Source organism: Nilaparvata lugens, chromosome 4 (genome assembly GCF_014356525.2).
Source record: "Nilaparvata lugens isolate BPH chromosome 4, ASM1435652v1, whole genome shotgun sequence".
NCBI classification, from domain to species: domain Eukaryota; kingdom Metazoa; phylum Arthropoda; class Insecta; order Hemiptera; family Delphacidae; genus Nilaparvata; species Nilaparvata lugens.
This window is the reverse complement of record NC_052507.1, coordinates 68,004,569-68,030,801: the sequence shown is the minus strand read 5'-3', so window position 1 is coordinate 68,030,801 and position 26,233 is coordinate 68,004,569. Positions and strand designations below refer to the sequence as shown.

Here is a 26,233-nt window from a genome sequence, read left to right as displayed (position 1 = left end):
TTTCAAATTGGATTGAGCAATGAAAATGTTTCTTAGTGTATAGACTGAGGATAACAGACCACATTCCCTATTATTGACCGAGCGAAGTGAGGTCTAAGATTCAAGTCGACGGTTTGGCATTTCTCTTAATATGTTTAAATGTTTGGATGTTTGAATGTTTGAATGTTTGAATGTTTGAATGTTTGAATGTTTGAATGTTTGAATGTTTGAATGTTTGAATGTTTGAATGTTTGAATGTTTGAATGTTTGAATGTTTGAATGTTTGAATGTTGAATGTTTGAATGTTTGAATGTTTGAATGTTTGAATGTTTGAATGTTTGAATGTTTGAATGTTTGAATGTTTGAATGTTGAATGTTTGAATGTTTGAATGTTTGAATGTTTGAATGTTTGAATGTTTGAATGTTTGAATGTTTAAATGTTTATATGTTGCGCATTTACGGCGAAACGCGGTAGATTTTCATGAAATTTGACAGGTATGTTCCTTTTTAAATTGCGCATCGACGTATAAACAAGGTTTTTGGAAATTTTGCATTTCAAGGATAATTTAAAAGGAAAAAGGAGCCTCCTTCATACGCCAATATTAGAGTAAAAACCAGACTATAGAATTATTCATCATGAATCAGCTGTCGATTTGATTATAAATTGCATGCCATGACGCATGCAATTCAATATCTCAATGTAACGTGGTAAAAAATCAACAGCTGTGTAGACTTTAAATCGCATGCCTCATTGCAATTTTTATGCACTATTAAATAGGATGCAAAGAACTTATAACAGCTTGTCTGGGCGCCTAGATTTCTTCTGGTTTTCTCACGTTAAATTCCGGAAAGCGTTATATGATAATTAAATCTTTTGTAAGCATGATCTGATCAAATAGTTAGTGTATTAGTGAGGATGTTATGAACTACTAGTTATCATACTGATAACTTGAAATTCTATGGCCTGTTTGCAGATGCTCGGTTTTAACGGAGAAATGTCAGCTGTTCGTTCAAACCCCGTATGAAACACATTATGATAAATGCAACCATTTCTACAAGTAAACGTAGTTTAGCGAAACGTAGATGGTGCATATGGTCCTGTATTAATGTAATTTGCGTGATACATTGCAGATGTCTTAAGGCTGTGCAAAGGCTAAAAATAAACTTTCTACTCGCGATATTTTTCAAAGTTTTTCGATTTGTATATCATCAAGCTATCAAAAAATTCTCAGGAAAACATTTCTTTTCCGATCATTACTTTTTGAGATACGAGCGCCTGAAGTTTGAATTTTTGGGACAGAACATTTCAAATTCGGTAAGAGATGAATCCATTAGATTTAGAGGATGAATTTTTCATTGTATTGTTGATCTACTGAAACAAAAATTTTCTGAAAATATCAATTTTGAGAAAGTTATTTAATTTACCAAAAATAACTCGACTAAAAGTTATTTTTGGCTATTTTTAGTAAATTGAATAACTATCTTAAAAATTGATATTGTTGGAAAATTTTATTTTACTATATCAACAATACCATGAAGAATCTATCCTCTGAATCTCAAGGATTTATCTCTTACCGAATTTGAAATGTTCTGTCCCAAAAATTTTAACTTTAGGCGATAATAACTCAAATAGTAATTATCAGAAAAAAATGTTTTTCCGAGAAAACTTTTTCATTTTGATAGCTTGATAATAACAAATCGAAAAACTTTGAAAAATATCGCGAGTAGAAAGTTTATTTTTAGCCTTTGCACAGCCTTAATTTAAAGGTTTCACTTTTCATCAGCTTTGTGTTTCTGTATTCCACTGTTTCTGTACAAATGCAGATACAATAATAATAATATTAGACAGTTGAAAAGACTTGAGAATAATAATAGATGATAATAATAATATTAGCAACTGATGATAAGTGAAATGTGCGTGGCGCATAAGATGTATTTCTCTATGTTAACTAGCTCTCTAGTTATCATCTCTAGAACAAATCTGAATATAGCTTTTGAGAAACACTCAGCATGATTTCGGAGTGCTGAAGATTCATCTGGAGGTAGGTGCCATTGGAAAATAACAATATCTCACATATTCGACTTGCATGCAATAGTACAATCTAGGAACAGAGCGAAATACCAAAGAGGAAGATATGCTTAATACATTATTACTTGGGGGAGTGTGAAGCGCATATATGAATTACAAAGTGGCTTTCAACATAATGTTCGGGAGTGGATGTAAAATGGAATAAGGAAGCGGAGCATCAAGTAGATGCCAACCGAGCCTGGTGAAAAGGGAATAAGTGAGCTGGAGCCGAGGCAGCCGCTCTAAGAAAGGAATTTCCTCCTATCCTTGTCAGCGCGGTGAACACACCCCGGCGTCTAACAACTGGCAACGCAATAATTCTCCTCATCATCTGCTCCAACTTCTCCGGAGCATGAGAGGTCTCTCTATGAGATTCCCCAAAATTCTGTCCTCACTTCTCACTGGATGTTGATTTCTGTTCAAACATGATCCATGAATAAATGTGAATGAATAAAAATTGTTGTATCATCAATGACACTCCCATACAATGACCTCACTTCTCACTGGATGTAGATTTCTGTTTGAGCATGATCCAACAATAAATGTGAATGAGTGAAAATTGTTGTATAATCAATGACACTTCCATTAAGAAAAATGAACTTACACTATCTCCCCTGTCACTTAACCATACTATGAAAATAAATAGTTGAATGTAAATCGTTTCCAGTTGACTCTGACATGTGAAGGAATGTTGAATGATTGTGTCAGTCTCAGCATGAATGAAGTCTTGTCTTGACATCATCTATAGAATATGATCACAAGTCTATAATAGGATCAGATTTGGTTTTCATCAAATCTCTAGTCTGATTTCAGAAGCTGGAACTCTTTTTGATCTTCAATTGGTGCTATGATGATGAGAGGAAATTGAATCCTTCAAATAGACATTATAAGCAGTATCATGTAGGGTGGAGCTAGACCAAACTAGCGAATGCTTATTCTGAACAGAGATTAATAAAAATCCGGATAAAGCTAGTTTATGTAATTCGCCTAATTAGACCTACAAAACACTCAAGCTTGATTAAGTAGCTTAGAAAGGGATTAAAATTTGATTCAAAACATTAATTGAATATGGAAGCAGTAACTTACGGTAAAGCTCGATTGCGACCGTGGTCGATAGAGGAGGAATGAGTTTTGTGTTGGAAGCCTGGCATGTGAGTTGAGAACCAAGATGGCGGCGTTCCAGATTATCCAGTACTAGAACGTTGCGCACAGAGTTGCCTGACATTTGCTCGTCTGACTCGTCTATCACCACCTCGTTCAGTGTCCATCTCACTTTTGGAACTGGTTTCCCTGAAAAAAAAAGATTTAATTTCAAATGTTATCGAGTACGAACTCTATGTTCATGCTCAAGAAAACGAGCTTGGGAAACAAGATCACCTCGTTAACTACCTAGTAATCAACACATCAGTGGTAAATTTGTTATCATCAACACATTTTTATTCTCAAGAGTTTGTTAACGAGAGATGAATTAATATCCTCTTACTGTTAATTCTATATTTCTGTTCAGGTAAACGAGCTTGGGAAACAAGATGACCTCGTAATCAACTCACTAGTGGTAAATTTGTTACCATCAACACAATTTTATTTTGAAGAGTTTATTCAGGAGAGATGGATTAATATTCGCTTACAGTTAACTCGATCTCACAGTTGACTTAAGCTGTTTATGTTACGGTGTGAGGATTAACTCTCACTGGCTACACTCGTTGCAAGAGGAAAGAAAAGCCGTCGAAGCCTGATGGTATACATAAGTGGGAAAACACCCCAGCACAAACACTGTTTTCAGACTTTTCCTTCCTTCCGTGGTCTTTTGGTTTATTCACATTCATTTCTTCTTCTTCTTATTTTTCTTCTTCTCCTTCTTCCTCTTCTTCTTCTTCTCTTCTTCTTCTTCTTCTTCTTCTTCTTCTCTTCTTCTTCTTCTTCTTCTTCTTCTTCTTCTTCTTCTTCTTCTTCTCTTCTTCTTCTTCGATGACTCTCCCTCTATCTCATCGTTCGACTACATTTATCAGGATGGAAAAACACATGGAGGGAAGCAACAGATTTCTATTTTCTTGTGTAAACGCTGAACACGAACACTGGATTTTATGTTAGCCATGACATTGAATAAAGTACTGTACTCACAATACTAACTCGTTACATAAATGATGCAATCATCCACCTCTCAATTTTTCTTTGGTTGTTGGTTTCAGATTAGAAATTTGATATGCTATCGCTTGTGCTCTGTTTTTGATAAACTGAACTACGATTTTTATTTTTTAAAACATTCTGGTATCTGTCATGGACTCTCATCCTTCTCCTTATAGCCTAGTCGATAAAGACAGAGATGCACACAAAATTAGGAGAAAACTTAATTTTTTTAGGATGTTATACATAGTATACATCATATACTATGTATCATATGTATACTACGTATACATATGTATCGCAGAGTATCTGCTCCCCGCTTGCTTTCCCTCCAGGATCCCCCCGAAGTTAGAAACTGCAATGGTCTCGGAAAACAAATAAATTTTGGCTCAAAATCACGACAACGAGCTGACTTTGATTTAATCATTTTGAAGATGAATACATGATTAAAGTCTTGAATGTTTTGATCCATTATACGATTGCGAAAGCATAGTCCAGTCAGTGAGTAAATATTTCATATTATTCACAATTCATCATAACACAAAGTAAAAACAGCTTCTTCTCAGTTTAGAAGGGTTACTTCTTATGTGATCATAGTCTAAAAATTGTGATGTTATGGAGTGATTTTAGAGATGTGAGTCTGATTCTAGTGATATTGTGGAGAAATACAACTAGATCACTGCAACACAAGGGAGACTCATCAGTGTGCATTCCTCGGACTTTAGTTTCTCAATTACTAGAACTTGACTGAGCTAAAACTAAAGTGTGAATGCTTCTGAAGAGTAGTTCATGAATCAATGAATGAATGAAGGATATTCGTTTTTCCAAGTTAGCGGTCTTGCCATGAAAGCTTTTTGTCTTTGGGAAGGTTCGGAGAATATTGTATTAAAAGGTGGAAACTGTATCTACCGAATAGGTTTGCAATCAACTATAGTTCATTTTTCATAATAGTGCTGTATTGATCGTGGGTGGAAACCGCATTTGCTTTTGCAGAAGTATAAGTAGAACCATTGAATAGAAATATTCAATTAGATTATTCTCTGGTAGCATATTATACATAGAGGAAGAATATTCCCTTCCAGCAATAATATTATTGGTATAGCATAGGAGTAAGCAATTTAGAGAAGAGGTTTTCAGGATGCTGTTGATTGAATAATGTTTATTCCAGTGAGCAGGAAGCCATGACTCAGCGTCTGGCCGAATAATAAATCAATATTCGAGTGACTGCTGTAAATTCACCATGCATGGTTTACACATTCATGGTATGAGTAGAAGTGTCATGCTGCTTAATGTATTCGATATATCATGATTTACTTCACATTTCACATGATTTTTTAACCTTTAGTCATTGATTAGAAACTAATCGATCTATCGATCTTCTATGCTTGTAGTTTGACATCTCGTTTTATAATATAATAATAATAATTTGGAATGTTGTTGTATTATGGAAAAGTATTAATAAATAAATTAAGGATTATCCAAGTTTCTAAGCTATTGGTCTCATCAGTTTTTTGTGTTTGAAAAGGTTTATATCAGTTTATCTTAGTAGATGAACTATTGGGGAATGTACTACAGTTTCCAATCATAGAACCAATCCTTCATTATTCATCCTGTATTGATTTACAACAAGTACATCATCAAAAATGATAGTGAGAGGAAACACAAGGTAACCTTATGCTATTCTTCTCCCAAATTGTTGCTGAAATATGCTACAGAGTACAAAAAATGGTGAAGAGTACAAGTTGGAAGTGAATGAAATTCAAAGAGTTGGCAAAGTATAACTGTAGTTTTCAAGAGTATCTATTTCTTTTTTTATATTTTTATCGACCAATGGCTGAATCTTAGAAAGAAGAGCTCATACTTCCTCGGCTGGTTTTTTTCAGAAATTATATGTGAGCTCCATTATGTTAATTTTGTTCATCATGTTCATTATGTTCCATTATATTTCAAAGTATGTTCCATTTTCCTGAAGATTCCATTGATCCGCAACATCACAAAGGAAAATTGCTACAATCTCTATTTGAGCAAAATTTGTATGGATGGGAACATCATGCTTACGAAATTGGTTGAATTTATTGGAAAAATTCAAGATATAATCGATGGTTCTATCCATTTAGTATGTCATGATGTATTTACACATTCCTAAGATATCTAATGCTATTTTCTTCCGATGAAATTATGAAAATTCATAGAAATGGTATGAAATGAAATTACTCTTATTAATGAATTGGCATTGGTATTATTGGTATATTTCAATGGATTCCATTTATTTATTTAAACTTGATTGAGTTATGTTCGATGTTTGTGGCATTGATGTTTTGACGAAGGCACAGCTCATGCGAATAAACTGGAGTTGGCAACATAAATATTCAGGCGTTTCACGTTGAAAGCTCGCATGGATGAGGAATGATTTTATTCAATTACTCGCCTACCTATGCACTGAGAATGACTAGAATGCAATAAATGCTGTATTGGATTTTTGCTGCTCAACCAGCCTTCAGGCATGTGTGGTTGCAGTCATCCAATATTTTTGTTGGGGAACACGGAGAGTTCAAAATACTTATTTATCAGAAAGTAAGCTTCCATCAGGTTCAGCAAGTTTACAATAAAAATGAAAAAAATATTGGAGCTACCTTTTTCAAATTGACACAGACTAATCTATCTTCTATTTGTCTTTTTTCTTTGGGTCTACTGTTGAATATAAACAATTTTTAAAAGGGTACTTGGATTTCTACTTTTATTTTATGACATTATTGGTTGAAAATAATTTTCTTGATCCATAACTTCTTGCGGTTTCAGGGAGATTTCAATAAAGTTCTGGTGTTAATTATTAGAACTATCATTTTGAAATCGACACAGACTTCTAATATTGATGTTTGAAGGAATATTACTAATTTGTGTTTCTTTATAATTAGTTCGTGATACTCTTCTTGTTTAAAAGCTCTCACCAGTTTTAGGGAGTTTTCAATAAACTTCTGATGATAAATATGACAGCAACATCTCTCAAATTTCCACATACTTCCTACATTGATGATTGAAGTATCAGTATTCATTAATTTGTATGACATTATTGGTTTACATTTATTTTTTTGGTTTCACAGCTCTCACCAGTTTTAGGAAATTTTTCAATAAACTTCTTATGATAAATATGAGAGCTACCTCTTTTGAATTTCCACAGACTTTCCACATTGATGTCTGAAGAAATAGTATTGATTTGTATGAAATTATTTTTGTCTTCCTCACAGACTGAATCAGTCTGAAAAATTTATCAGTAATCATTAAGTCACATGCACATTTACAGTGAAATTAACATTAAACTGTCCGTGTCCCACATAAATAGCAACAAAGCCCCCATATAATCAATTATGACAGTCTGAAGTAAACTCCACTGAATAAATACATAGGGAACACAATTGGAATAGGAAATGAATGGGAAATAAGGAGGATTTGGAAGTTATTCCTAATTAAGATGAAATAATAGAAGTATTAGACGCAGAGAGAGATCTAAATCTCTCCAGAGTGACCCTACAATAATCGTCACGATAACTGAGGTCAAGATAGGTCGTTTACGGTCACACTGACCACTAATTACAGTTGACCTGAAATTTCCGTAACCGCAGATCTAACTACAAACTGAAAGCCAATAACTCACTACCTAGCAATAGATAATCGATTAATATTCACAAAACGAAACTTCGAGGTTTCTCAAACCTGATGGGATGAACGTGATGTGGTCAACTAACTTTCCTTGGACAATTGTCTGATGCATATTTGAATAACTTTGTACCTTAATAGGCCTACTATATTCAAAGAGCACTTTGAATGACCAATGTTTGATTATCGATCAAGTTCTCATCACAATAATGGGATTATCGGAGCTTATGTACATGATTTAATTGAATGGTAGATAAGCTCTGAATTCAGGTGGTTCAAAACTAAGATATTTATTTCTAGAATTAGAGAACATGTATGCAAGTGGAAATAGATATGCTAGCTAGTTAAGGTGATAATGATGTCAGTGAATTTTGAAAGCTTACATTGAATATGTGGAACTAGTAGTTCTGTGAACAGTAGACCTCGCGCTCAGTGAGTTACATTGACCTGTTGTTATGTTTTCTCGAAAATTAATAAATAATTTATCAATTAAAAATGTCTAGAAAAAATCCTAAATAAATATAGAGCTTTCTGTCCTATATCGTACCGTGACGTGTCGTCCCGGAATGTGAGTGTGAGCGCGGTTATCAGGTCTGGCTGCAACTGTCTGCAACGTTGATGGAAAGATACAATTTTCAATATGTTCGATGTTTTTGAACGGGGGTAGTATTATAGTCAACTGTCTACTAACGTTAATGGAAAGATACATTTTCAAGATGGAAAATACAGCAATAGACTGGCATCTCCACACATCTGTGTAATCACTTGTCAGCTGATTTATGATGAATAATTCTATAGTCTGATTTTTACGGTAATATTGGCGTATGAAGGAGGCTCCTTTTTCCTTATATATTATCTTTGAAATGCAAAATTTCCAAAAACCTTGTATATACGTCGACGCGCAATTTAAAAAGGGGCATACCTGTCAAATTTCATGAAAATCTATTACCGCGTTTCGCCGTAAATGCGCAACATGAAAACATATAAACATATAAACATTTGAACATTTGAACATTTGAACATTTGAACATTTAAACATTTAGACATTTAAACATTCAAACATTTAAACATTAAGAGAAATGCCAAACCGTCGAATTGAATCTTAGACGTCACTTCGCTCGGTCAATTACTTGTCATGGATGCGTATTAAAAATATCAAAATCAACCAGAATATAATCTGAGAAATATCCTTGAATTCTATGTCTATGATCCACGTACTAGGACATCACGAATTAAAGCTTCGACTGAACATACAAACAAACATTATTTATCATAACGTATTCTATCTCAACTTAGTTCCTGTTTTGCGGATTCCAACTTAATCGTTGATAGAACATTAGCATTATCAAACTTTCCACTTTTCCTGCAAATCCACAATTTGTACGAGAAAGTAGGTCATGTCAAGATAAATAATTGCAACGTCCAGCTCTTGAGAAGTCTTCTTTTCCTGTTCCATAGAAATATAATTGCCATCACAAGCTCCCGGCTGATAGCACGGCATCAATCAATCTGATTTTTAATCACTGCCTTTCATTCTTTATCAGTGATTTGAGTAATGGTATTTTATTGATTGGAACACTGAGTTCCAGTATAAAAGGTTGAAGGAGAATAGTTGATCTACCATTCGCTTCAGTGGTTTCAACCTCATAGCATAGACTAACTGAACTGATTCTAGCTGAAACAAAACTTCTATACAAGATTCTAAGTAACTGAACAGGTTAAATCTGTGTTCATAGTTTGTTTCATTATTTTCAGTGAGTTCAACTGTTACTTTGTTTGCGAGCAATGGCATCATCCAGCATTTCTCTGACTGCCTGTGTGGTTTTGGCCATGCTATTATCAGCTGTTGTTGCTCTCCCGCACAACTTGGAGAAGCGTGATGACTCGTCCTGCAGCAAGGAGAAAGTGTGCACCGGGTCTTTGGCCAAACTGGACCTCAACGTCAGGATCGGCACCGGCATCTGTGTGCTGGACAGCCTCACTAAAAAGCTGCTCCTCTTCAACAACAAGTGCGCCAAGAGTGTGTCAGCGTGCAACAACAAGTCCAGCAAATACACCGATGTCGACAGTTCCAAATGCTCATTGCTCAACCTCTAAAAATCTTGATCGTACTGGATAAGCTACATTGTTGATTACATTAAACATTGTTATTTATAGGATTGACTTTCATTTTCCTACTCATTCAAGGCCCGTATACTTGATTTAAACGAAAAAATGTCAGCTGCTCTTTTAAACTCCGTATGAAACACATTATGATAAATGCAACCAAGGTACCTAGAATACAATGTATTTTAGGTACATTGGATGTAACCCAAAGTTAGTAGACAGAAGGTTGGTCACTCATCTATAGTATTTTAGTTGAAATGCAATTGGAGTGGGGGAACTGCAGCCGTGACGTAGGCTGTAGTACAGAGTAGGCAGAATATCGCATTCTTGAAAATCATATGGTGTCGTATAGTCAAATTATATAACACAAACATTTTCTGACATGCAAACTTTCTGTTTCTGCTTTACAATAATTATCAAAACATTAAATGTTGATAATAATAATAATGTTGTTAAATTTTGAATAATACAAGCATTTTGCCATATAAAAGCAAAAACCCCACCTCCTAACCTTCCCTTTCAAACCCTTATTAAGGTTTCTTCATCTTCTTAACGCTACAATAGATTTAGTTACTCTTAAGTATTCTTTAGTTATTCGTAAGTTTTTGATGATGTTCAATCATATATATATAATTATTTAAAAAGCCAAATAGAATAAGTATTCTACAAATTTTAGTTGAGCGCTAAACTTGTTAAATCTAATAATGTAGACTCACTGCTGGCTCTCAAGTTCTTACTTATGCCAGCAGTCGCCAAAATAAAGATAAATTAAGTTTTGATCTAATAATTAAGTTTGAGTTTTGCTTATTTGTTTAACACTTTGTAACTTAATATATTGTAATATTGTAATTTTGTTTTGGCAATAAATTTCAATTTCAATTTCTAGGTCGTGTTTATATTTTGTAGCTTGGCTATACATCAGCTTGTGAATTTCGGGGATGAGATATTTTGATTCTCGTAGAACATGTGCTCGATACCAGTATGTGCTCAGTGCATTTACAATGAATGAAATCATAGCCACCTCTAATGATGAAATTCATCGGATTTATTGGGATCGGTTTATCGGTTTATTGCGATGCATTGATTTATCAATATTTTTTAAGGGTTAATCTGAAATTATAATAGTATAACGTTGTCTACTAACGCTTTTCCAGCTTATTAAATTTTTCGTGTCACGTTTTTAGATTCTAGAAAAACTTTCAACTTCATTTTATTCATACAAGTTGAATGAACTTGAAATATTAAACAACATCATTAGAATCGGTGATTCATTCGCTATAAGAATGGAGAATTTTAAAGTTCTAGGTCAATCTTGAGAAGATTAAACGACGATATATTTGAAGATACAGTGAATAAACTGTATGCTCAGTGTAGTTACTCTATCACATTTTTACTACACGTGACGTCACGCTGGCGTTCCTCCCACCACTTTGAATCATACACCTGTGAGTGGTCAACCTTTTGTCTACTAACGTTGGATGTAACCAACAATCAACGTGGTTTAGCGTTGAACGTTTGAATGTTTAGGTACATTGAATGTAAACATATTCACAATCAATGTGGTTTAGCGTTGAACGTTTGAACGTTTAGGTACATTGAATGTAAACATACTAGCAGGAACCCGTGCTCCTCAAGGATCTATTCAAAAACTTGAAAAACTGAAAACTTGACGTAATGAAATTTTGAAGAATTGAAAATAGGCCTATAACCATCCTTGGTTAATTAATAATCTATATGCAAAATTTCAGGTTAATTTGTCCAGTAGTTCAGACGTGATGATGCGTCAAACATAATAAATTTTCCTATCCTGTACGTGTATAAGCCAGCTCTCTACTTTATTATAGATATAGTTAACGACTGCAAGAGATAGGACTGTGGAACAGAATAGTGGTGAAACTATGATAGCGTCAGAAGTGTCTCAAACACAATAGTAGGTACTACATGAACTATTTGAAAAAAGAAATGTTGAAACAACAGAACTGAAAGTTGTCAACCTTTGTCATTCTACCTCCATTTAGAGAGGCTTTTGTTTGAGCCGAATGTGAATCTATATATATATATATATATATATATAATATATATATATATATATATATATATATATATATATATATATATATATATATGAATGGCTGTGTGTTTGTTTGTTTGCTCCCTATAGACTTGAAAACTATTTGACATAACGACTTGAAACTTTGGGAAAATGTTGTGTGAATATTGGGGATGGTTTCTGAACAGAAATTTTAATAGGGGGGCTAAAATAATTATTTATTAATTCATTTTACAGACCTAAGTTTTCAAAATCGTCGGCCGAGCGGCTACCGAAGAACGGGAAGATGATCATGATTCAAGATCATATTGTGATAATATGATTTAGCATATAAAGCTACCAGCTGTAATAAACACGTCACCCTGTGATAAATTGTGTACTGGTTTTAAAACGCTAGTTTGGAGTTGAAGTGTAGTTGATTGGTACCAGCTGTAGATAATGGTTCCTTAGAAGACCTATACAAATAATTATTATCACTCCCCCATCATTGAGAAACTGGAAAATGTTGGATGAAAATTATTCACTTCATTAAAGAGAGTTGTTCATATTGCATTCATTAATTACTGAAGAATAACAGAATAATTGACAATTTTTTGACAAAGTTACAAAGAATCATGGATAGAATCATGAAAACTCACGGATAGTACTCAAGTTTGTCTTTTTCTGGCAGTGCTACAAATAAATGTAGGTATACGGTATGTTTGACATTTTGTTTTTGTAATCTTGTTGTCTATTAAGAAAGTTTTCAGTGTGATTTTTGATGGCAATAAAATTTGAATTTGAAAAAAGAATCATCAACAAACTCCTAACCAAAAAAGAGCTCTGTGCTCTGTTCTAATTGGAATGTATGAGACTCCATAATTATACAGCTGATAGAAGGCGCAAACCGAACTGGCCAAGCATACAACAATGGAACACACACGTGGCAAGCTCACGCTCTCCATCAACGTACTCTCGAAAATTAATTCAATCAGCTGATTGATAAGATTATTTCAAGCTTTCCAATGATTACAACATATGTTAGAATATCATGTGTCAATTATCTCAGTTCCATATGGCGTTCACCTTACCATGCTCATTAGCTTACTTAATAGGATCCTTTTTCATCCTATGAAACCCTTAGAGGCAAAATATCACAAAACCCGTTCCTAGTGCGCGTCTAGCATGTTTGAAGAATATTTGTGCAAAGTTTTAAGTCTGTAGGCTAATTAGTTTGAGTATCAGTATTGATATTTGGTAGGTTTGTGATTTTGTATTCAAATTTTTCAAATAAGTGCAATATTTCATACGTTTTTTATTCATTTTGATACATTCTGTGATTCATTCAAAGTATTATAACAACCTTCAAAATTAAAAATCTTTAAATCATTATTCTTGGACCAAAAATGAAGTGACGAAGTGTGTGATATCATAACCTCAAACTTTGGACAACATGAACTTTTTATCACAATTTTTGGAGAAAAATAATACAGGCTCAGCCTAGTTTTTCCTCCAATCTCATAATTATATCATGATTGTAGTATTTTGTACAATAAATAAATGAATGGATGAATGATATATATCAATATCAGTTGATACCCATCAGCTGTTCCTCATCCTCTCATCTCCAAGGATACGAACAGAACGTTCAAGTCTATATTTTTTAGCTTCCAGTGTAGTCGCGATCCTGATCGACTTAAATGTAACAAGAAGACATTGTAAAGCAAATAATAGCACTGTCTTGAATCCCGTTTACCAGGATGACATTCGAATGTTTCCATCATATTAACAGTTGATTAGTGGTATCCATCGAGACCGGACTTAATCGTTCTGTAAACACCTTTCCTTTAGAATATGGTGTATTAAGTCAATTATATTGGATGTTCGAGTTTATAAAAAGTGATAGTGTACAAAATACTGGTAGTGGAAAGAAAACTAATACTGAACAGCAAAAGAGTTGGATACGGAATAAGTCAAGCAATAAATTCAGCAGTTCAGTTTTGGTGGGAATATTTTTATGTAACGATTCCATTATTCTTGTAATAGAGAAGAGTTTGGAAGAAAACAAATTTCAACAGCTTTTCTTGACATAAGGCAAGCCTTCGACAACGTATCGACTTCTTTACAATAAAAACATGTATTTTATTTTTATTTAGTAGGTTAGGGACGATAAAATTCGCCCATCAGTCTCATGACTAGATAGCAATACTAAATTTTTTGATTGAAATATGCCTTAATTCAAAGTGGATCGCAGATTGACATTCTCCCTTTATTGAAAAACTATTGACGATTACTGTCTAAATGATTAGATAAAATTATGTTACTGTTTGCATACATCATAATATATGCTATGCATCATACATTGGATCTTTGGTATTTATCAGAGACAATCTACTCATGTGTATTAATTATTCCATTTCATCATATACCGAATTCATTTCAAGGAATCATTGTCACAATGTACCAAACTGGAAAGGGAGTCGAGAGGCTTAGATAAGATTCTATACGAATGAATAGATTGGAAAGTTATAGAATTCCATGATTTTATAGCATAACTGTATTACTTTAATCATTATAGGGATACTTTTGACTTTTTGTGTAGTTGAGAAGTTGATATTGTGGTAATTATTCATATTGAATGAAAAAGACTAAGAAATTGTCAAAAACCACAGATTTATTGATACTTAGAAATACGTTTGAATTTGATTCATTGTAATTCTTGAGCGATTAAAAATGGTTGTCTTGATCCAATCTGCACTTTGGCAGGTTGATGAGCTGTAGATCTCTATATTGTACACCATGGTTGAGGTTTAACCTTTGTAGCCTTGACATGCCCAGTGATCGAAGATCAAACTGAATCCTTAGAACTGTTGAGCTGGATAATTCATTTGGGAGAGCTTTCCTGCAGCCTAGACCCTAGATCATCAGTCTATGAAGCTAGGTATTTGAATAGAGCTTACCTCCCAGTGCCAAGCAGATTATTTGCAGAGATTCTCCCTCAATGACGGGCATTGTGGATATAGCGACAGCTCGGCCTGTGGGGTCTGTCAACTCCATTGATTCAGGAGGCACTGTTCAAAAACAAACACAACACAACATTATTTTATTTACTACGATTCTTCAAAGAGAAGAAACTTTTGGAAAAAGCAATATTATTTTTCATTCATTGATTATAGTACTATACGACCAGTCATTCACAATCTATGTCCAGTCAAGGATCTTGAGAAATCGTCATCATTTGTTGATATACGCATATATTTTACAGTCACCTATATAGTGAGGTCCTCATTATAAGGCAGTATTTAATTAACAATCCTCGTCTACCATTCGACAAAAAATTCAGCCATATGCTTTTCTAGCACCGCAAAGCTGCGTTTTCAAACAGTGTAGAAATATGATTAATTGAGAAAGTATTCAATCTAAGTTATGAACATTTATTATTAATTATTTAAGAATACATTTTCTTGACGAATAAAATATAATTGCTCATTTTGAACAACAAGAACAGTTACATCACATATACCAGCTGTCCTCTACAGAAGGCAGTGATAAGGCAGAGAATCGTCAATGCAGTTTTTCATCTTTCTCCACTGCCGTTATAAAGTGGACCTCACCATAGCTAGCCTATTCATTTCCATAAGCATACATGTTTTCCAATTCTAGTTAGTTGTGGTCCACCTGAGCTAGGAGATAATATTTACCATCCAATTCAATCATAAGCTCCGATAATTCAATTATTGTTGGAAAATGTGATCAGAACACGAACTTAATCGAACATTAGTCATTCAAAGTGCTCTTCGAATGTAGGTCTCTTGTAATAATGTAAGAATCTTGAGAATTTATTATTATTTCCGAATAGACGCATTCAACCTCTTATACTAACTTCACTCATTATGACTTCAGAAATTATCCTAACAATCTTCTAAGCTAAATGTAAGGTTAGCAAGCTTAAGCAAGTATAAAATCTTGAGCAAAATTAATAATCGAACCCGTAATGTATTCCCGAAGTAGTAACACATGAACAATTATTATTGTTATTGACTTGACAAATTCTATTCCCTGATGATCAGGTTCTCATAGATTTCTCAAATAAAATAGATTTCTCAGGTAGTCAAAGTATATTTCCGCGAATTTGATAACGATTCAGAAGAGATTTGTGTAGCTCAGAAACTTGAGCTCTTTGAAGTGCTACAAAGATACTCGTGGATTATTTCTATGTGAGGTAGAGGTACTTATACTACTAGCTCTTATTTCTGAAGCTTGAAATTGGAATTAGAATAATTCCCGCTACTCCTCTGAATGGTATGGAGAGTTATAGAATAGAGAAACAATAGCGTAAGTAGATATCCCATGGTACGAGACATTTATGTCGCAACTTTTACTGTTATCTCAAGCCGATTACTATTGATTATTATCGAATTTTACTGTTTTGTTGGGCTGAGAGTGTATGAACGGCACAATATGAGAGACTACCAGCGTCACACAGCTTCACGGGAAAGAATTACATGAACTAGCGGCTTCAGATAACAGTAAAAGTTACGACAAAAACGCTCTATACCATGGGATATCTACTTATGCTATTGTTTCTTCATGGTTATAGACAACACGAATGATGATGAATTTGCTGTTATTTATTTGTTGTATTTTATTACAAAGTTATTTTTGACTGTGATTTTTTTTTGTGTTTTGATTTCTTTTATGTATATTGTATTGTGTTGATTTGAATAAAATTGATTGATTGTTGGTTTGAGCTTGATTGTTCAACTAAGTTCTAAGTGAAATGGACAAACAATATATTCCAATTCACATTGTCTTGTCATAAACTCAACTGTCCCGGCCATCGCGTGAAGCTTTTATAATATGAATTCTGCAATATTTCGAATCCATCGCTATGAGTTCTCACTGACATTGATAATTTTCTCAAAAACTAAAAGAGATTATGAATTTGAGTTGGAAGAGCTACTTTATCACAAGAACTGCTCAAATAATAAGAGCTTTTTAGAAGAGCTACTTTACATAATAAGCTTAATAGGATTGAGAGACTGGGTTAGAATTGAGCTTCACAAATAATCTTTATTATATTGAAGCTTAAAATAGAGAATAGCCGCCGCTTATACTAAAGTTTCTGCCCATATTAAGTCAACCTTAGTTTGGGAGAATTGTCGAAATGAAAATGTTTCTTGTTGCATCCTATTTCCTTATCGCAAACCTCTATGAAAATTCCATATTTTTAACACATTCTTGAGAGGATTACAGTGTTCGGAGTATTAACATGTGAAGTTCTATATCATGTTACTTCCTTCATCGTGCATATTTTAGCAAAAAACTCGAAACCATGCTTCACAAAGTTGCTATGTCGCGGAAATATTCCATGTTTGAGAAGTAAATTTCTCGGGATTTTCATTCAAACTTTTCAGGCCACATGGCTTGCGTGCATAACTAACTTGGAAGTCATTAGTTCTGCACTTTTCAGTACATATTTCCCGACCTTCCCTTTCTACCTCCTCGAGAAGAGCAGATTTTGCTCTCATAAACCATGTCACATGTTCAAATTTGGCAACCTTCTGACAAAACAGGATAGAATGAGATACTTCTATTCGAAAGCGGAGAAAAAATGAAGAATGAACACATAGGATACAATTGCTATTTTTCGGAGATTACTGTAAGAATTTCTGGACATAATAGTCTGCTAGACAACAGTATTATTATCATTAGTGTATGGCTTTCAATGGTGGAGAGACCCACGGAGACAACAGACAAAACCCCTAAACTACAGTAACAAAATAATAATGGAAAAAGAATCTAACCACACCAGCTCATCTAGCCTCAAGTCATTAATCGGAGTTGCATTATTAATTTGTTGTCGAGGACTTACCTCATTACATCAGACCATAATTCCCATATATTTCAAAAATTGAAAAGATATTAATTTGAGTCCATGTGTGATAATTCTGAGTCCTCCAAAATCAATATTTTAATCACATAACATTATCTCTATATATAAAAATGAATGTCTGTTTGTGTGTTTGTTCCCTATAGACTCGAAAACTACTTGACAGAACGGTATGAAACTTTAGGAATATGTTGTGTGAATATTGGGGATGGTTTCTGACCAGAAATTCTAATAGTGGGGCTAATAATAATTATATATCAATCCATTTTACAGACCTATGTTTTCGAAATTGTCGGCCGAGCGGCTAACGTAGAACAGGAAGTTCATCATGATTCAATATCATGTTGTGATAATATGATTTAGCATATTATTATGAACTTACTAGCTGTAATAAATACGTCACTCAGTGATAAAATTGTTTACTGGTATTAAAACGGTAGTTTTAAGCACATAGGAAGTCCGTATTGAGATGTAAATAAAATATTGATTGTCAGATAAATTTCATGATTCACCAAATAAAGTCAAGTGTGACATGAGATACATTGATTTTTTGGCAGTACGATGTTCGCCTGGTAAGCTAGTAATTATTATATCTACCCATCTTCTCAAACTAAAAAGAAATTTCTTGAAAAGGTTTAGGTCAAGAAATATTGTTACATTCATTATTTCTATTCGTTCACATGGAAGTTGACAAGTAATATTTAACCTGAATTTAAATCTATATTGATATCATACTTTTGCAAGTAACTTATAAATAAATTGCTCATTACACAGAATTTGCAAATATTGTATGATGTGAAAGTTGCTAATGAATTCCAATCAAGTTGGACTTGAGGAGAAATATTAATCTGCTTAAAGCGAAATTTATAACAAGCTGGAAACTTGGGAAGTTTGAAACGTTTGATGTTCGTTCTCCTCTTTATCTGAATAATTTTGTCAGTTAATGCGTAGTTGATAACTGGCGTGCCAATCATTCATTATATTGGAAGATGAGTGCTCTTTGAAGATGTTCAGTTACCGGAAGAAGAAAGACAGTATAATAGTTATAATAATATTTAATTATACAGTAATAATAATTAAAGGTGTACCCGGTATCATCCGAAATAGAACCTACTGTAAATTTATCATCAACTACTTGAGAATGTTTTGATTTTGTCAAAACAATTTGAGAAGTAATATACAGTATAATAATAATAAAAGGTGGTAACCTTTATATTATCCGAAATAGTACCTACTGTAAATTCATTATCAACTACTTGAGAATGTTTTGATATTGTCAAAAACAATAAATTTGAGATACAAGTCTCGATTGTTATACAATCATCAATCTTTAGTGAACTGAAAGCTTGAGTATTGAGCAGCATTGTATAGAATGGGTGATGATTGGCAATTATCTGTTGACAAATGGAAGGTCTCCAAATATCGTAATGAGAACCGGTGCAATACTTGTGCGTGTCTCGTCTCGGCCAATAGCAGAAGAGCTCAGCCTCTATTGGTCGTCGATTAATGGCCAATCGTATGGCTTCACCCACACTATATTATATTATAAGAAAAAAAAACAAAATAAAATCTTATAGCACCCTTTATTTTTGAAAAAACTTTAAAATAGTTGAACAACTAGCTTCGATGATATTACACCATCGTATAAACCTGACGATGGTGTAATATCACCGAAACTAGTTGTTCAACTATTTTAAAGTTTTTTAAAAATAAAGGGTGCTATAAGATTTTATTTTGTTTTTTTAATTTAAAAGTAGCTCATGTTTATGAAGTGTTTTATATTATTAGAATATGCTAAATGCTCTGCTGCTCTAATCAATGTTGAAGCTTTCAGTTCAGAGGATAATAGTGTAACAATCGAAACTATTGTTCTATTAAAAAGTGGTTTTGACAACATCCAGTCGTTGTCATTTAATATTGGTATTTACCATAACATCATCTAAGCCTAATAAATAAGCCTAATCACCATAACCTAAGAAAGAGCTTTCTATTCACAAGAATATTATTAATAGTACTAACATAGTTGGATTTGAATAGAAATTACTTCTTGTTCCATAGGACAATCCCTTCGAAATTGACGTTTGAAAACTATCCAATCTAAGAAAAACCTTCATTCCAATAATGAAGTAGATATCAGAAGCTGTGAATCAAAGATTCAGATTTGAATACTAGGCTATTACCCACATATAAATGATAGGTAACTAAAAACTCATGTGGGCTTCATCAAGTAAAACATTTTATCTTCCTGTAATCGATAAAATGGATTACTAAAATAGTACTTGTGAAATTGTATCATCATGAATCCAGGAAAAAATATTATTTTCCGATACTAATAAAATGTTTTCCAATGAGTCCTCGTTGTCCAAACTGCGTAGATACTTCTCATTAATTGGAATTGGGCTGATTTATTTCGTGGAGAATTCACAGCATGACTGTGGCAATTACCACTCACACAATATGCTTCCAGAGTTGAGCGTTATCTATCTCATTCATATTGAAGTTATCGAGCCTCAATAATTTACCGAGAGAAATTAATTAGTTGGAATTCTGGAAAAATACTAATAGTTATTTTTTGCTCAACTCGTTCAATTTACAATGTGTCGATAATTTTTCTCTCCTTTCTTCATATTTTGTCTATTCATCATGTCTATTTATTCATCATAATGTACCTCGTTCTCACTCTCTCAATCTCTCTCTCTCGCTCTCTCTCTCTCTCTCTCTCTCTCTCTCTGCTAGAGTGGTAGAACCCCACCGAGAATCCGGGTTCCTTTATATCCATAATCCTCCATATTCTAAATCCTTACCCCTCACCTTAATATCCTCTCACTTGTACCTTTCAAATTTTCACTTCCCTGTGAATTCTGCCCATCCAATAATAATAAGCCTACATTATTTTCATCAGTTTTATTAATTTTCACTTATATTTTTCACTTGTATTGTATTCAAATTTAGAAGTGTTATTTTTTTGTTTTGTTTAATTTTATAAGTGTTTACCATAGGTCTTGTCAGACCTGACAATGTAAGACGAATTAAATAAATATCAAATACCTCTCTATCGCTCTCTCTCTCTCTCTCTTGACAAATCCAATTAACCATGATTGATAATATTTAGATGATAACTTATTTTTATTGCTCAACTAATCTCCTTTATTATTTCTGGATTTGGATTGTTTTCCCAATTAGATAACGGTTGCATGTAAACGGAAAGGATATTTCTTTTTCATGTAACTACATGACTCTAATTGGAAACATTTATTTAGTCTCTTTTAGAATCGTTTCAAAATTTCTGGTGCAAGTGTTGTCAATTCGTACAAATTGCACCTAATATTAAAAGGGGATATAATCCCATCAAATTGGAGATAAAATTTGTTTTTGTACTACAATAAGCTCATCAGTTTATACTTCATTAGATACTTCAGTTTTCATCTGATAATCAATTGATTCAATATTGTGGAATTATCATGATGATGGGGTAACATAAGCTTCAGGTTTTTGCGTTGGTAATAGAAAATAAAAAATCTGGTGTAGCACACTCACACAACTTTCCTTGCCGTTATGAAAATTGATCACCTGACGCTAGTGTTCCCGCGCATCTCAAGTCAACTATTCAAAGATTTGAGCCAGCTGGTGACAGGGCAATAACACTGGAGACACACGAGGTCTGCTATCTCTTCATAGTGAATCATTTAATATAATCAACAGTTGCCAACAGTTTGCAATAATTGGATAATCACATTTTCTCGAATTTCGAGTTTATTTTTAATTTTAGGTGAAAATGTTACTTAACATTAACTGTAGAGATTCTCATGCTCAATCTTTTCCACTCGAAATTTTTTGTTTAAATTGTATTTGAAGCCTGATAATTGAGAATCTAAAATTAAACTTTGCATAGATGGGGCGGAGCTCCTGAAATTTTTACAGATATGGGACTTGTGGCAGTTGATAGAGCTTATCGATGACTATTTTAGGTATAACTTTTATCTAAATCGTTGGAGCCGTTTTCGATAAAATCGCAAAAAACCCTGTTTTTGACTACATTTTCGCCATTTTAGCCGCCATCTTGAATCGCATTTAATCGAAATTGTTCGTGTCGGATCTTTATATTGTAATGACGTTCAAAATTTCAAGTCATTCCGTTAATTGGGTGATGAGATATCGTGTACACAGACGCACATACACTCATACACACACACACACATACACACACACACACACACACACACACACACACACACACACACACACACACACACACACACACACACAAACACACACACACACACAAACACACACACACACACACACACAGACCAAAAAACGACTCTTTTGGACTCAGGGGACCTTGAAACGTATAGAAATTGGGGTACCTTAATTTTTTTCGGAAAGCATTACTTTCCTTACCTATAGTAATAGGGCAAGGAAAGTAATATTATGATGATGAGAGTACCTACAGATTTGGTCTAATGAGAAGAACACCGTGCGGGGCTCTGACAATAATACATCTGGGTAAGAAATCGCAGAAGTAACCTCGATGGAATGTGGAGTGTTTGAATAGGGTTTATCAGGTGGAAATCGTAATAATGGTGTACGACTAATGAATGAGCGAACAGGGCTCATCAGAATATTTGAGAGAGTGTATCTTCAACCGCGGAAAGGTATGAAATTTCAGGAGTCTGCATGGATCGTTGAGTGTGCGGATGAATAGAGTGTATTAATTGATTCCAAGTACACCTGATACAGGATTGAGTCGTGCAGCCATACATTCTGTATGCCACAAATGAACTCCACAAATTACAGAGTCTGGAAGCAGCTAGCTATCTGTCAGGGAAGGATGGATGTTCTGTGCGATGCCGCGCTAATATATTTCGGCAGCGGCAAGCATCCTGATCGTGACAAACACTAACGGCCCTAGGTACTGTACTAATGATTTCCAGTTTCCAGTCAGTTCGAGTTTCCAGTCACTCTGGAAAAAGATGGAACTGTTCCATCAGCTTGAGCTGCTAAAGGTTCCACTGATACTTATTTTCTCCTTGATGAAATTTGAAAAAGATGGAACTGTTCCATCATTGCTGCTAAAAGTTGCACTGATATATATTCCCCTTGATGGAGTTTGAAAAACCATATAGTATCTCCCACACTATTAACGTAATGGAATAATTCTTCAATCTATCCAGTAAGTGGATTGGAAGCAATCATGAGATGAAATTCGAAAAACCTCATCTTTCCGTCTATTCATGAAATGGAATGAATCTATTCAGTAAATAAATTGAGAGCAATGATGAAATGAAATTCGAAAAACCCTAGCTTCCAGCCTATTAATGGAATGGAATATAATCAGTAATCTATTCAGTGAATAGATTGAGTGAAATTAACGGTGAGATGCGATTCGCTTTGTTGATCATTGCAATCCAATCGTCTACCATTACAATTAATTCATCGTTACCATTGCAATTAATCTATAGAGCTGCGGGCTCCATGAATGTGATTTCAAGAGAGCATTTCAACTTTTAATGAAGCGGTAAACGTGCTTTTTGATTGAATCATCTTGTATACTGAGTACTTGAAATATAGTTGAATACTTGAAATAATAATTGTTTGCCGATCAAGTTGAATAATACTTTATGCAACTCATTCAATACAATCTAAGTAAGAATAATCTATTCTGAAAAACTAAATGTTTGCCGCAATATACACAAGTTGATTATTCATTTCTAACCTCTACAAATTTATTTAAAAAATGTGGTAAAAGTGCTTCAAAATCGCTGAGATGAACTGGTGAGGGAAAATTTCCTCCAAACTGTCAGCCCCGCCCTCCTGTGAATCATGTTCAGTTCAACCTGTGAATCGATTTTTAACATTTTTGCTCAGTCGTTCTAGTAATAAAATAAATACACCTTCTATTGCACTCTCATCTTTTAATATTCTTCGCAATTTAATATTCTTCCCAAAGAATGGACATTGATATGTCCAAAGCTCCGCCAATTTATGTAGATGCATAACAATATGATTATTATCTATAGTTATTATATTACAAATTGCTTTTTCATATCATATACAGTTCAATAGTTATTTTTTTAGTCTATATTATGTAAATTCATCTATAACTTTGCTGTATTGTAAGCTATTGTATATAAGTGTATAAGCCAGTATATATTGTAATCTACATAAATAAAGTACTCAATCAATCAATCAATCTTTGGATAAACTTCATGAAATTTATATTGGAGTGACGGAATAAGTAGTCCAAGCCTCCAAAACCAAGGTGCTGTCTGTTTGGACAATGTGTTGATTAGTCGTCACTTCAGCTTCTCCACCAATAGGAAGTAAACTGCTTTAGAATGTCACATGACATTTATTGTCCCATGAAATTGGTCATTGTCCAATAAGACTGCGTTGAATTTGGGGCGTGGCTTGTAATAGCATAGCCACTCCCATACTTTTTGTGTCTTAAATTACTTCTGCCTTTCTCCGCTAGAGAACTAGAGTAGGGGCGAGAGAAAATATTGGGCCTGAGGGCGCTGAATTGCTAAATCCGGCCCTGGGAATCAATAACCTCCAATTCAACAGTTTGTTTTGAAACGGTTACATAGTTTTGATGTTCTGGATTACTTTTGATTTCTTCATTGATATGCATGAAGCTAAAACTATATGGTAAGCTAAAGCTATGGTAAAGCTAAGCTATAAGGTAAGCTAAAACGATATGCATGGTAAGCTAAAACTCAAGAGAAATTTCACTTGAAAAAAATGTCTATTGTAAGAGTTATCTCTGATTACCTTTTGAATATATTTTTAGATGGTAGAACTATGACCATCTACTTTTAATAATATGAAAGATAAGAGTGTTAGTGAATATTATCAGCATAATATAAGCAATAAGGAAACTTAGCAATGTGGATGATGTGCTTTCAGACTCGTATATTGACATTGTGCAATATCAATAAAAACCAGCATTATCGATCAACTGTGTCTCAATAGCTATCAATATTATATATATGATGTGTCAACAGCAATATATTATGATAACCACAGAAAATATATTCTCTAAACTATAAACTAAGAATAGATAAAACCATCAAATACATGAAAAAATAGAAAATTTTAAATATAATTGTGAAAATTATTTAAAATATATTACAGACTAGACGTCAGGCTCGCTTCGCTCGCCATATCCGTCTAGCCAGGGGGCTCCGCCCCCTGGACCCCCGACTGGGTCGTCCAAAAATGAGATCAGCAGGCTCGCTTCGCTCGCCTGCATTTTTCATTTGAGCATTTTTATCATATGTTAGGACGATCCAGTCGGGGGTCCAGACTAAACGTCTGGCTAAACGGATATGGCGAGCGAAGCAAGCCTGACGGCTGGTAATATAATATTCCCAGGAATAGCTCTGATTGAAGTACCAGTGCCCAATCAATTTTCCCGCGATAAATGCATTTCAATCTTCAACCTGGTGCTAACCTAACAAAGTCAACTCAACCTAATGCCAACCTGACAAAATTATTAATTTAGTTACCAGTTAACAACTGTTTCGAAGAGGTACTCTCTCTAGATTATAGTTCTATATTAACATATGGTATGGACATTTTTCAATTATAATTAAGAGAATAAGAAGAATATACATGCTAAAAGACGAACTTTAAACCCTTGAAACCCAGCCTTAGAGTTAAAATATTGCCAAAAGATTTCTTAATGCGCCTCTAAAGGGCCAACTGAACATACCTGCCAAATTTGAACGTTTTTGGTCCGGTAGATTTTTAGTTCTGCGAGTGAGTGAGTCAATCAGTCAGTCAGTCAGCCAGTCAGTCAGTGAGTGAGTGCCGTTTTTCTTTTATATATATATATATAGATACAATTGATGAACTAAACTTGTGTATATTTATGTATCGTAGATGAAGCGAAAAGTACTGTATCGAGAAACGAAGTATCGATAATCTGTCGGATGTAGATCCATATTATGGGGTATGCAGTATGGATGTGAATGACGTATTTCCAAGTACACCTCGGGTCACACTATAATATTATGGTGCTTTACAGTGTTTCAGGTTTCCTGTTCTCCACAGAGTGCACCAGTCAGCCCTCAACTCATCCAAGTTCTGAGTGATATCCCTCACATTCATATCATTGAAAACAATATTTCTAGGAATCGCAGACCCCGGTAAATTTCAATCCTTTTCAATTACATTGAACACCCAACTGAAAAAGGCTTGATATACATTCCTTTTTTCGCAGTTACTTCAAGGGAGGCTGTTATCTCCATTTCGGAATCTCCGCGCTGTTATTTTTCTGGGAAGTGTCATTTGAAAATATTGAAGGAGTTTTCCGAATTTCCCGCTCTACATGAGCATGGTTTTTTTATGAACGTGACAAGAGTGAGCTCAATCT

General features: G+C 34.0%; 1 protein-coding gene across 1 annotated transcript in view; it reads right to left on the bottom strand.

The window, feature by feature from the left end:
* Positions 1–26,233, bottom strand: part of LOC111043638 (nephrin) — a 125,723-nt gene that overhangs the window by 37,903 nt on the left and 61,587 nt on the right. Inside the window, exons 4-5 of the mRNA XM_039426294.1 lie at positions 14,921–15,031; positions 3,134–3,337 (exon numbers count right to left, since the gene is read on the bottom strand). Of these exons, the coding sequence (XP_039282228.1) occupies positions 3,134–3,337; positions 14,921–15,031 (315 nt within the window). The remainder of the gene's footprint in view (positions 1–3,133; positions 3,338–14,920; positions 15,032–26,233) is intronic.